Source organism: Trichoplusia ni, chromosome 3 (assembly GCF_003590095.1).
Source record: "Trichoplusia ni isolate ovarian cell line Hi5 chromosome 3, tn1, whole genome shotgun sequence".
Lineage (NCBI taxonomy): Eukaryota > Metazoa > Arthropoda > Insecta > Lepidoptera > Noctuidae > Trichoplusia > Trichoplusia ni.
In genome coordinates, this window is record NC_039480.1 from 2,376,710 (window position 1) to 2,390,111 (window position 13,402).

Genomic DNA, 13,402 nt, shown 5'->3' on the forward strand with positions numbered 1-13,402 from the left:
AGCATTTACTGCTTATTTAGTTGAGATATATGTTTTAGCAGATCTGCAAAAGGCGATAAAAATTAAAAAGTGACGCATTGCACAAGTACTGGTACTGAACAATCACACAATCGTTGGCCGGGGACTACCTCATTGTCAAATTGCCGGACAAAGGACTTCCCCAAATGTTTCCTCAAGTTTCATTGGGGAACCTGGAACCAGCCCAAGCGTTTAGATCGTCCTGTCACCGCTTCCCAGGCGCGGTCGCGGGCAACAGCTAGTTTCTACATATTTGTGTTTATCAACCCAGACACAGAACAAACGACCGTGCTGAATGCACTAACGGTTTTAACTAATTGCCATGAATGTTATTCATTTTAAAGATTCTCCTGTAGCAAAAGCATCCATATTCGTAAACTGCCTACCCCCAACGCTTTATCTAATCACAATCTCTCAAAACCAGATTTTTCAAACCAAACCAGTATTCCTAATCAATCACCAATCTATTGGTTATTATCACGGTTATTGTTTCTTAATGTGGTGTAATGTTTGTCACTAAGTTTACCAATTATAACATTTTATAAATAACATGATTACCAATGATAATTGTCTGTTGTATCAAGATTTTAATTATAAAATTGTTTTCATATCATTACGTCGAGATATACATAAAACGCAGGTGTTTATAGTACTCAATCCGAAATGAGATTCTGAAATTAATATAAATATAAATAGGTGTATCGAAGGGATTTTTTCCTATGTCTTACGACTTAATGACTATATTTTGCACAAACATTTGTCCTGGGTACGAAATCAATCTACTACCCATCTGTATAGCAAAAAACAATATCAAAATCATTCAATAAAAGTTGTTGTAAGTTATCAGCACGTTTCAGGATGTATTGAGCAGGGACCGGCCGGATACTCATTGAAAGGGTTTTTGAAGGGGTTTTTTTAAGCGCTTCAAGAAAAAACCCTATGACATATGTTACACCTTCGAACGGATTACTGGAACCCTGTTCCGAACAGGTTACCCTTTCACTACCCTGTAACACTGTAACAGGGTAACCCACTCCAACCTAAGACAGTGTAATATGCACTCTTTATCATAGACATTAGTTTGAAAATAGTATAACCACGAGCGCACGTGACATCTTACCGCCCAGCGGCGACATTGTTGCATTTACCGAGCGACTTGTAAACATGGAATAAAAATCATTGTGGATATGATCTTACAGTTTAATTTTGCTTGTCGCACATTTCAAACGTTGTGATATATATTTTTCGTGTCTATACTTGTAGACCAGGGTCGATAATTTTTAAAACCCATTAGAAAAGGAGGGGAATATTATAAATATGAAAGGAAAAATAATTTACGGGCGATCTGAGGTCGGGAAGGGGGTGGGAGTGACGTTTGAAGAGTAAAAAAGGGTTTTTCTCGATTTCCGGCAAAACTAAAATTCGTATCGAAAAAAGTCAAATGGCAAAGTTGTAGGTAATAAAAAGATCTAAAACTTTTGTGTTTACATTTTTTTCACATAACCTCAAAATTTACGTGAAAAATCCAAAAAACCAAGATTGTGGTTTTTTATTTTTATCCTTTACAAAAATTTATTTTTGTAACGAAATTTGGTGAAAACTTACTTTTTTGTGTCCCAAATACGCTGTAATTTATTTGATTAAAAATATTTATTTTTTCACCTTATTTTGAATTAATATAAAAAAACACTCTAATTTTCAATCGAAAATTCACCCGTCAAATCTTCTCAGAAAATGCAAAAAATGAAAAAAAACTTGTATTCGATTTTTTTTTTAATTATTATAAATAATTTCATCTAAAAAATTTGATCTCATTTTGTGTTCAATAGACCAATAATCGAGGAAGGTTTTAGGCTAGGTATATCAAATTATCATCATCAGCCTATCGCAGTCCACTGCTGGTCATAGGCCTCTCCAAGTGCACGCCACTGAAATCGATTTTCGGCTTCTCGCACCCAGCTCCTGCCAGCCGTCTTGCGCAAGTCATCACTCCACCGTGCCTGAGGACGTCCTACACTACGTTTGCCGAGGCGTGGTCTCCACTCTAGAACTCGTTTACCCCAACGGTTATCGGTTCTCCGGCTAATATGGCCAGCCCACTGCCACTTCAGCTTGCTGATTCGGTGGGCTATGTCGATGACCTTGGTTCTCTGACGGATTACCTCATTTCTGATGCGATCCCTCAGAGAAATGCCGAGCATAGCCCTTTCCATAGCCCGCTGAGCGACTTTAAACTTGTGAACCAGCCGTACCGACAGTGTCCACGTTTCGGCTCCGTAAGTCATGACAGGTAGGACGCACTGATTGAAGACTTTTGTCTTTAGGCACTGTGGGATCGACGATGTTAGGACTCGACGTAACTTCCCAAATGCAGCCCAACCCAACTGAATTCTCCTATTCACCTCGTCCTCAAAGTTGTTTCTACCTAACTGCAATGTCTGCCCGAGGTATACATATTTCTGAACAACTTCGAGAACGGCGCCGTGTATCGCAATCGGTTCCGGTAGAACATGTTCATTGAACATGACCTTGGTTTTGTCCAAGTTCATCCGTAGGCCGATGCGTAGAGAAGATTCAGCCAGGCCGTTCAGCAGCTGTTGTAGGTCCTGCAGCGTTTCCGCCATGATGACGACATCGTCAGCAAATCGCAAGTGAGAGATGTGTTCGCCATTGATGTTGATGCCGCGTCCTTTAAAGTTCAGCGTCTTGAACATATCCTCCATTGCATTAGTGAACAATTTCGGGGAAAAAACATCCCCTTGTCTCACTCCTCGATGCAACGGTATGGGCCTTGTTTGCTGATTCTGTACTTGGACGGACATTGCACCGGCTTCGTACAGAGTCTGTACGAAGCCGGTACAATGTCCGTCCAAGTAGTGAGATGCATTTTGATTGATGTATCCAAGTGATGAGATGTCTGTACTACAGACATCTCATCACTTGGATGTATCGCCAATCTACTTGACAACGCTGCAGGGACTCCAGAACAGACCAGATTTCAACCGAGTCAAAGGCCTTCTCATAGTCCACAAATGCTAGACACAGGGGCTGATTATACTCTTCGGTCTTCTGTATAATCTGCCGCACTGTGTGGATGTGGTCTATGGTGTCGTATCCGCTCCGAAACCCAGCCTGCTCCGGTGGTTGGAATTCGTCGAGTCTTCGCGCAAGTCGGTTCGTGACCACTCTTGAGAACAGCTTATAGACGTGGCTTAGGAGGGAAATGGGTCGATAGTTCTTCAGCTGGGTTTTGTCTCCCTTTTTGAAGAACAGGACGACAACACTCCTACTCCACGCCCCTGGAGTTCTCCCTTCAAACAGGACGGCATTAAAAAGCTTTTGGAGCTCCCCTAGTAAGGGGTTTCCGCCTGCTTTTAATAGCTCTGTTGTAATGCCATCCTCGCCAGGGGCTGTTCCATTTTTGAGCTGTCTCAGAGCGATCTCGGTTTCGCCACTGCTGACTTCTTGCAGGTCTTCGGTGAAATGGCGTGTTAATGTGGCTCTGGAATCCTCATATCCGGGATCAGGTCGAGATGCATGCGATGCGTATAACCGGCCATAGAAATTTTCCACTTCCGAAAGGACTGCCGGCACCGAAGAAACGACTTCTCCACTTGTTGTGGTCAGCTTCGTCAAGTGGCTTCTTCCAAGAGATTGTACGAACACCTTTGACCCCCGATTCAGCTCAATTGCTCTTTCAATGTCTAGAGTATTGGAGCACCGGAGGTCGCGTCGTACGTGCTTGTTGATCTCTTGGTTTAGAGCCCGCTTAGCTGACGAAGTGACAGGCGGGTTTTCACGTCGTTTCTTCATAAGCCCTAATGTCTCTTCCGAAAGCTTTGATTTCCTGCCCTTACGCTGCATGTTACAGAATCTCGAACCTTCCTCCCTGAGGATCCGAACCACATATTCCTGGTTCTGGTTAACGTCTGTTGTGGTTTCCACGGCGGCAAATCGGTTCTCCAAATTTGACTGGAACGTTTCAGATCCTGTCATGGTTTAGAGCAGTGTTGGTCGGAGCCTGGCCTTCATCAGACGGAAACGTTCGGCCTTGAAGTTGATATTCAGAGAGCCTCGGACAAGTCGGTGATCGCTCCCGGTATTAAACCTATTGATCACAGAGACGTCTCTGAATATGTGCTTCTTGTTCGTCATGATGAAGTCAATCTCATTTTAAGTCATAGTGTCGGGGCTTTGCCACGTCCACTTCCTTTGAGGCTGCTTTTTGAAAAAGGAGTTCATCAAAAAGAGCCCCTCGCGTTCGGGGAAGTTGGCGAGCATTTGCCCGCTATGATTCTTGCTTCCAAATCCATGGGATTCCATATCAAATTACGCTGCAACTAATAGGAGCGAAGATTTAATGGAAAATGTGGCAAATACGGGGAAAAATATTAATCTTCGAGGGCTTTCGTTCAAAAATTCCTAACTTATATCTTCTAACCACGCGGACGAAGTCGCGGGCAACAGCTAGTTACCTATATGGCTGGTTTTCTTATCATGCTGACATGACGCGACGTTTCACGCGTAGGTAGTTTGTCCGAGAGGCGCGAGTCGCGGCGCGACGCGTCGGCGATAGAAGAAAATCAGCTGTAGTCTTAGTAAAGCAATGAGGGGCCGCTAGGGTGCAAGTATGCAGCTCAAGTTTAGTGGGTAATTCAGGGTAACACGAATAAAAGCCTTTCGTGAAGGTAACCACTTCAAAGGGTTAAGTTATTGAAGGGGTTAACCCCTTCACGTGGTTACCATAGTGAAGGTGTTAACCATTTCGCTGGGTTTCGAGGATGTAACTCGAACAAAAGGTAACACTGCGATATGAGTTACCCCGTGTACGGGTTACCCTGTCAAACGGCTTAACTCTAAAGTGGGGTTGTCCGGTCCCTGGTATTGAGGCATAATTCGTGCATAGGTAGTTAACCGTTGCACCCTCTGCCATCCGTGCAATCAACTGTGTCTTTCCCAAAGGACCCTGTTTTACGTGCACCCGGTGCTAGGCATCCACCTGCAGATGTTTAGAATGTTTCACTGCACATTAATGAATTGAATATCTTTATAATTTGATCCCCCAGTATAAAGACAATCGTTTCAAACGACATTCTTAGATAACAAACTTGTTTAATTATAAAGGAATGCCCTAGACTGGTTGTAAATCCTTGCACGTAAATTGAAAAAGTTAAGTCGGTTATACTATTTTTTAACAACCAAAACATTCAGAAGCGCAAAACTTGTTTTTTTATAGGACTAAATGACAACTTTTTGGCTATTTCACGTTCAACAAAATCGATTCATCCAGTCCAAAGTTCTGAGGTTACAAACCCAAAAAAGAACATCACAGATGAATTGAAAACCTAACCTTTTTAAGTATTTGAAAATCAATACAATGAGGTATTACCACGTAAAGCTAAGAACTGTCCAATCAAACGCGACCACCATTAATGATTTGACAAATATTCATCAGTGATAAAGCGTGTCAGATCATAGGAGTCTGATAACATAAGGACTAGAATAACGCTAGTCAACTATAACTACCAAAATCTTGTTTAAACTAATTCATTTCGTTACAGGTACCCGAGGTCAAAGCATACTGGCTTCTCAAGTGGAAGCCTTTCACTAAGAACCAGCGACCATAATGAACATAGGCAGTCCTATTAGAGCTGAGAGTCGGATGTTCAACAAGAGAATGGCTTTCTGGGATCTGTATTATAAACTCCACGGAGATAAAGTGACCTCCGTGTTGGAGTGGTGTACGCACCGGTTTCAAGGTGCCGCTAGCTCTGAGATCTCGGGTTCGATCCCCGGTCGGGTCAACATAAAAATTCACATTTCTACATTGTCTCAGGTCTGGGTGTTTGTAGTACATTCGTTGTATCTGAATTCCATAACACAAGAGCTTTAGCAACTCACTTTGGGTTCAGAACAATGTACGTGATGTTGTCCGCCTTAAAAAAAAAATATGATGATTGAGGAGATGAGAGGATGAGAAGAAGGTGACGAGAAAAAGGAGGCAATGGACGCAGTTTGATTGCAGGGTTGTTTGTCCGAATGCTTGTCCTGAGTCTGGGTGTCTTTGTGCATGTGACTTGAATGTTCATGAAACCCAAGACACAAGTATTAAATTCCTTAGTGCGGGAGTCGTATTAGAAAAAGAAGAAATTACTTATAAGATTTTTGATCATAATAAATATAATTACAATAAGCATTTGTATTAATATGCAGGAGTTATTTAAATATTCTATAGATCTTCACACTTATGATGTTATCTCGTTTCTTGTCTTGAATGATTACCCTGTTTAATCGGTGTGTAATGACTAAGTAATACCGTTTAGCTTATCAATAAGATAAAAATGCTTCAGTCATTTACTTTGATTTTTGAGGTAATGTCTGAGTTTGTGTCGGTTATAAGGAGGTTTGCACTCAATTAGGGTGTTATGTGAGTCAAACTTCAATAGAATGGAATTGAGTGATTTGCAGATCACCGCCCGATCAGTACGTTAAGTTGGTGTTCCACGCGCGCCTTCTAAGAAATGTCAGCAAGCTCAGTGGAACCCATTAGGGCTGATGCCTGCCGGGGAAGTCGGGATATAAGGTGACCGCGGCCCCGGTACACGAAGGGCAAAGAATTGAAGGAAGTCTGACTGACAATCCTTTCCGCTCAACTCAAAGCGGGCAGAGTTCGTGATGATTGCCACTCCATAATAAATAAAATAAATCTATTTTAAGACAGCCTTTCTTAAGCCCTTGAAAGAAGTGATAATAATGTTCTATTAAAGTAACAGTACCGGACCGGGATGGTTGGCGCTCTTTGGGGGAGGAGGCCTACGTTCAGCAGTGGACGGCAGTGGACGACAGTCGTGTCTACATGTCAAATAGAGGGAATAAATGAAACGCGCGCGTCTGAACATCGAGAAGCCTGTCGACTGACTGACACACACACAAGTCTGACAGCCCCTCTACAGTACTACGTGATGATGGGTGTAAATGATAACAGAACATTAACTCACGCGTAGATATATCGCAAGTTGTAATACATTGCTGAGTCGCCTAGTTGGGATACTAGCAGTCACACACCACCGCCGGCAATGTATAACTCATCGGCCTAGCCTCTTCCCAACTATGTAGCGGTCGGCTTCCAGTCTAACCGGATTCAGCTAAGTACCAGTGTTTCAAAAGGAGCGACTGCCTATCTGACCTCCTCTACCCAGTTACCTGGGCAACACGACACCCCTTGGTTAGACTGGCTGTCAGACTTTTCAAGCTTCTGATTATCTGTAACGACTGTCAAAGAGGTATGAATAACAGCCGGGACCCACAATTTAACGTGCCTTCCGAAACGCGGAGGAACTCGTTATGACAAATATGGTCACCCACCTACGGACCAACCGCGTCAAACATAGCTTAGGCCGTGATCCTTTTAATTATGCGGTTATAGCTTAGCCACGAGCTACTACGGCAATGTATAACTCTCTTAAAATATTTTATCGACTAATAAGGTTTAAACATGTAGGTATCTAATAATTGACGGGCCTGTTGGTCTAGTGGTTAGTGACCCTGACTGCTATACCGTAGGTCGTGGGTTCGATTCCCGCCCAGGACAAATGTTGTGTGATGAGCATGATCATTTGTTCTGGTGTCTGGGTGTAATTTATCTATAATATGTATGTATTTAGAAATATATAAGTAAGTTTATCAGTTGTCTGGTTACCATAACACAAGCTCTGCTTAGCTTGGGATCAGATAACCGTGTGTGAGTTGTCCCAGGATAAAAAAAAAAAAAAAAAAAAAAAATTCGATAACATTGAAACTTCTTGTCACGTGTGTTGTTGTGTCGTATAGAATAATCAAATTATATTATGCTATTTTTATAAGATTGTAATGCATGTTTTTTGCTGGGTAATGCTCTGAGATTTTTTTTTCTGATAGTATTGTTATTTTGCACGTGTTATGGCAATGATTTAGAAAGATGAACGACGTATAGAAGAAAATAGAGAAGAACTTAATATACTCGCTGGTAACTGGCCTGTTAGACTAGTGGTTAGAGGCCCTGACTGCTATACCGAAGGTCGCGGGTTCGATTCCGACCCGCAGTTTACTGACACATAAAACTCTTAGTTCAAATAAACGCTGAATAATTGAAATATTTTTATTACTGATATATAAATTACATTATGCCAGAACAAATAGAATTAATAATACAAGCCAAAACAAAAACGATGAAACCGAAAATGCTAAAATTTGTTCTTTGACAATATAAGTAAGGAAAGACTTTAAAAAGCTTAGTTCTGGATAAACTAAGCTTTTTAAAGTCTTTATTAAGGGTTGACGAATAAAAATAATAATTTTTTATATGCGTAGAATGTAGATACATAGAGTTCTGTTGGTATATAATGCCATATACATTTTGTCCTATTGAAACATCATTTGCCTGTGTGAGCTGGTGTTGTTCACTGTTTACAACTGGCTCAGAATCCAGTCTAGGTAGTAAGTGACTCGGGTGTATCCGTTAGGAAAACCGTTGTCACAGCCCACCGGAGACACAAGGGATGTCACGCCAATCTGAAAGAAAATATCAATATCTTGTTAACTTTCTGCCTGACATGAATTATAAATGTTTTATTTCTTTATTTAATTAAGACAAGCATTCGTAGATCACACAAATGCTTAAATGATGCAACGGTTAACACACGCATTTTTATGGGAATCGCCCGACTAGTTTCTGACTCAACCGGAGTCCTTATCATGAGCTGACGCAATATTTTTCGAGATTGCTGACTAGTTTCGGCGGGGTTGCAAGTCAACCGAAACGATAATCAAAATAATTCTAATAAAATGTCCTATTACGAATTTACGGTAGTTACATACAAATAGCCTAAAAAGATAAAAAAAACATTCACCCCGACAGTTATAATTTGTAATAAATACGGACAACATCACATACATTGTTCTGAACCCAAAGTAAGTTGCTCAAGCACTTGTGTTATGGAATTCAGATACAACGAAGGTACCACAAACACCCAGACCCGAGACAATGTAGAAATGTAAATTTTTACATGAACCCGACCGGGGATCGAACCCGGGACCTCGGAGCTAGTGACACCTCGAAACCGGTGGTCGTCAAGACAACACACCTTTACTTCGTAAAATTGTTAAAGTAAAAAAAAGTTTACCAATAAATCAGTTCCGTTGAAGTAGTTCTTGATGACCAGGGGTCCCCCGACGTCGCCGGTGCACGCTCCCCACGCGTTGCCCTGGGTGCACATCTGCTTCTCCGGGTCGTAATAGCCGAAGGTCTCGTAGCAGTTCCAGATACTCACCACAGGCACCGACACGCTCTGACGAACCTGCGCCGGTCCTATTGGACTCCCTAGGGGACACCGATAGATGTTTTTAAATGTCACTCTATTCAATTTTATGAAAATCGGTTCAGCCGTTTTTATAGTTGTAAATTGCATTGTCATCGGGTTTGAAGGTAGCCTGAAAATTTCAGCCTGCTAGCTTATCGGGAAGTGCCTCAAAATTGAGTTACAAAATTCAACCAGAACGACAAGCAAACAAGAAAAGTGAGTGTATAGAAACGTGGGAAAATCCAGTTGGGAATGAAAAGTGTGGAATATGATTTCCGTATCGGTAAAATTGGACTAATTTAATAATATTATAAGTCTGTTTAGTCCACCATCAAGTGTTTTACATTTCACATCAAGTGTGGGCTATTAACCTCAGTAGTAAAAAACATACTGGTAAGTGAAGTCACACGAGGTTTTAAAGCAAAGGTAATTTACTTACCAATAATGAACTCTATAGTTACAGTTTTTGCAGAAGTGTAAAATTATTATTATTTTTAAGCGACTTCAAAAAAGGAGTTTCTCAGTTCGATTGTTTGAATGTATGTTTGTCCGCGCTTAACTCGCGTTTCACTCGACTTCAAAAAGTATAAGTTTGAAATAGAGGTGTATATTATATTTTTGCTTTTCAATTTTTTTTTTTGAAGGCGGTTCCTTTTTTACGTATAAAATAATAATTTGCTATATTTTTAAAGTAGTGATAAAGTATATAGTAAAGAGTACATAGCCTTAGCGCGTCAGCCGTTCTATTAAACAACAAAAACCTTTCTATTTGTTTTCACACAGGAATTCGATTAAATAACAACTAATTACTCACAGTCACCAGTCTTCCCGTATCCAACGATGTGTGCCCCGACTCCCGTAAAAGTCTTGTTCACATCGTTCTTAGTTGGCAACATCACTGGTTGAGCGTAATCTAAAAAAGAAGAATAAGAAATCATGTAAGGCCAACGAGACGAGATAAAAAACGTAAACAAGCGAACCGTTACTGAGTTACATTGCGATAGTGAGGGATTATTATCCCTGTCCTTATCACTCGTACGCGCAGTTATGGCGTCAGTTGGTCGATGACAGCTGTCGTTATGTGTTTCGTGGTACAAGAAAGCAGTCAGTACGGCAGTTGTCAACATTTGGTCCGCCATGTTGTGAACAAGTTCATTCCTTCATTTTTGTCAAAATACGAACTTTATAATAGTTTATTCAAATAAAAATGTTATGATACCCTGAAAACTTGTTTACATTCTTCATCTCGTCTCGTTGGCCTTACTATAGTCTAATAAAATTGACTGCACGGATAGTCGAGTAGTTGAGGTCACCACGCCAAACCCACTTTGCGTGACGTGTTAATTTGATCCCCGCGTAGGACAAGCGTTTGTGTCATCCACGAAAGCTTGCTCTGATTCTGGGCGTCTTTTTGCACGTGAATTGTATGTTTGTGAAACACCCCGCACACATGAATTTAATTCCTAGTGCGGGAGTCGAAAAAAAACGCAGCTAAATCTGTCCAAGATCAGGAGGAACTCGTGGTTAAGCTATAACTGAAAACATTGATCGAACAAGTATTATTAAACTAGTTGAAACGGTCGGTCGGTAGATGGGTGACCATCTCTGTCATAACGAGTTCCTCCGTGTTTCGGAAGGCACCTTAAATTGTTGATCCTGGTTGTTATTCATACATCTTTGACAGTCGTTACAGGTAGTCAGAAGCTTGAAAAGTCTGACTACCAGTCTAACCAAGGGGTATCGTGTTGCCCAGGCAACTGGGTTGAGGAGGTCAGATAGGCAGTCGCTCCTTGTAAAACACTGTTCCTTAGCTGAAACCGGTTGGACTGGAAGCCGACCCTAACATAGTTGGGAAAAGGCGAGGCCAATGATGAAAGGATTTGCAGGAGGCCTTTGCCTAGAAGTGGCACTGAAAGCGAAAAAACCGAATTTACTTGCCAAGACAAGTGTAATTGGTCGTGTAAAACGGACATACCACAAGTGGCATATTGTCAAGTCACAGGTAGTAGGTTCGAATCACAGTAATCACCCAAATCATGAACGTATACGCCTAGTTTTCATAGATAATGCTACGGAATTCTCGATCAGCACTTGTTCCGTTTCTTAAAGATGAGGATCCCTAATATATGTATTAAATATAACTTACCGCCGAAATACATGTTATAGTTGACAGAAAGCACAGCGATGTCATGGATCGGGATCAGGGGGTCGAAGTTAGGATGGATGTCCACGCCGATGACGTCACGAGAGTTGCCGCCGAACAGTCGGGGAGACCCGTAACGTATCTGGCGAGAGATGGACATGAAACTGATTTCAAATGATTCAAAGTTTTTATTTCAACTTGGCTGTTTCACGGGCACTTTCAAAACGTTAATATATTGACTCTAGTTGCATAACGTCATTCTTATGGAGAAAAGCCGGAAAGAAACTCGATAAGTTCACGTTAGGCTAAAAGGCTAGACTAATTTTAATCTATACTAATAAAGCTGAAGAGTTTGTTTGAACGCGCTAATCTGAGGAACTACTGGTTCAAATTGAAAACATATTTTTGTATTGAATAGACCATTCATCGAAGAAGGCTTTAGGCTATAAACCGTCACGCTGCGACTAATTGGAGCGAAGATACAATGGAAAATGTGAAAAAAACAATGCAGGTATAAATCATAACTTAGATCTTCTACGCGGACGAAGTCGCGGGCAACAGCTAGTAAGGTAATATAATAATAAAATACAAACTTACAATCATCTTCTTGCCCTGGTTGTAACCATCGTACCAGCACTGCGCGGCGGTGAGGATACGGTGCTGACTCAAGATAGTGCCTCCGCAAACCGACAGCTGTCCAGTGCGGAGAGTAACCAGAACGCCAACCTGTGGGATATAGATACAAAGCAAATAAGGAAATCTGTATGTAATACCTACATATAATACTAAAATGGCTTTCACATTAAAGGCGGTAAAATTAATTGATTAAAGAATCTAAAAACCCACTTTTTAAAATGTCCCTCCATTGAAATTTTATCAAAATCGGCCTAGCCACTTTTATAGTTGTAAATTACATTTTCATCGGGTTTGAAGCTACCCTGAAAATTTCAGCCTGCTAGCTTAACGGGAAGTTGCTTAAAATTGATATGCAAGAATCCAAACGGAACGACAAACAAACACGAAAAGTGAGTGTATAGAAACGTGGGAAAAATTACGAACATAGGGCCTAATAACGTTACTTTTAGTAAGTAATAAATTATGTGACCGATGTTTTTTGGAAACCTATTTGACATTTCTCAAATATTCAGACACAGCAGTATCTTAAAGGTCATGGTAGCTTGCCTGATACTTGTCCGAAAACTAAAGCTTGCAACAAGATAAACCCCTTACAGTCAAAACTTTCAGCCCCCCTAAGACATATTTAAATGATGACATTTAAATATGTCTTAGAACACTCACATATAATTTATCTTTAATAAAAAACAAACTAAATTGAAATCGGTCCATCCGTTCGGGAGCTAGATGCCACAGAAAGTGACAGCCACAGAAACGTCGGGAGTAAAAAAAATAGAAGAAATATGTTACCGCATAAGTATGCTGTGTGCTCTTAGTTGGAAAGCCCCCGATTATTCTAGAACTGACAGCCTCTCCATTCCTCAGCCTTGCGTACTCCGGTATCCCAATATCCTCATGGTATCCCAGGGAATACACGCTGGCGACCAGCCCTAAGAGGAATAAAACCTTCATGATGCGAACTTTGGAAGAACTGGCTTTGAAGTCGAAGAGTTAAGAGTTGAGTTGTCTTTATATGAAAACTATCAAGTGGACTCTTGAATGATAATTGTGGATTTCTAGAGGTGTTTAATACAGGCTGTTGGCTTTTAGACTATACCTATCCTATTTGATTACTTGGTAATGGGTTCCCTTTTTTCGGTCCATTATAAATATAATATTCCACAATTTTTGACATAACGCCCTAACTAAGCAGGGCTTGTATTATAAAAGTGCGTACAACATCACATACATTGTTCTGAACCCAAAGTAAGTTGCTAAAGCACTTGTC

General features: G+C 40.9%; 1 protein-coding gene across 1 annotated transcript; it reads right to left on the bottom strand.

The window, feature by feature from the left end:
• Positions 1 to 8,329: 8,329 nt before the first annotated feature.
• Positions 8,330 to 13,385, bottom strand: LOC113508857 (collagenase-like). The gene is made up of 6 exons (XM_026892005.1): positions 12,925 to 13,385; positions 12,097 to 12,225; positions 11,503 to 11,641; positions 10,171 to 10,269; positions 9,180 to 9,376; positions 8,330 to 8,568 (listed from the first exon to the last, which is right to left on the bottom strand). The coding sequence occupies exons 1-6, from the start codon at positions 13,084 to 13,086 to the stop codon at positions 8,464 to 8,466; spliced, it is 831 nt and encodes a 276-aa protein (XP_026747806.1). The 5' UTR covers positions 13,087 to 13,385; the 3' UTR covers positions 8,330 to 8,463.
• Positions 13,386 to 13,402: the final 17 nt, after the last annotated feature.

Excerpts from the sequence above, each read along its gene's own strand:
- LOC113508857 (XM_026892005.1), bottom strand. The coding sequence starts at position 13,086 with ATGAAGGTTTTATTCCTCTTAGGGCTGGTCGCCAGCGTGTATTCCCTG. Across the intron at positions 12,226-12,924 it reads GCACACAGCATACTTATGCG|GTTGGCGTTCTGGTTACTCT; the intron begins GTAACATATTTC and ends TATATCCCACAG. Across the intron at positions 9,377-10,170 it reads ATACGGGAAGACTGGTGACT|GGAGTCCAATAGGACCGGCG; the intron begins GTGAGTAATTAG and ends GGTGTCCCCTAG.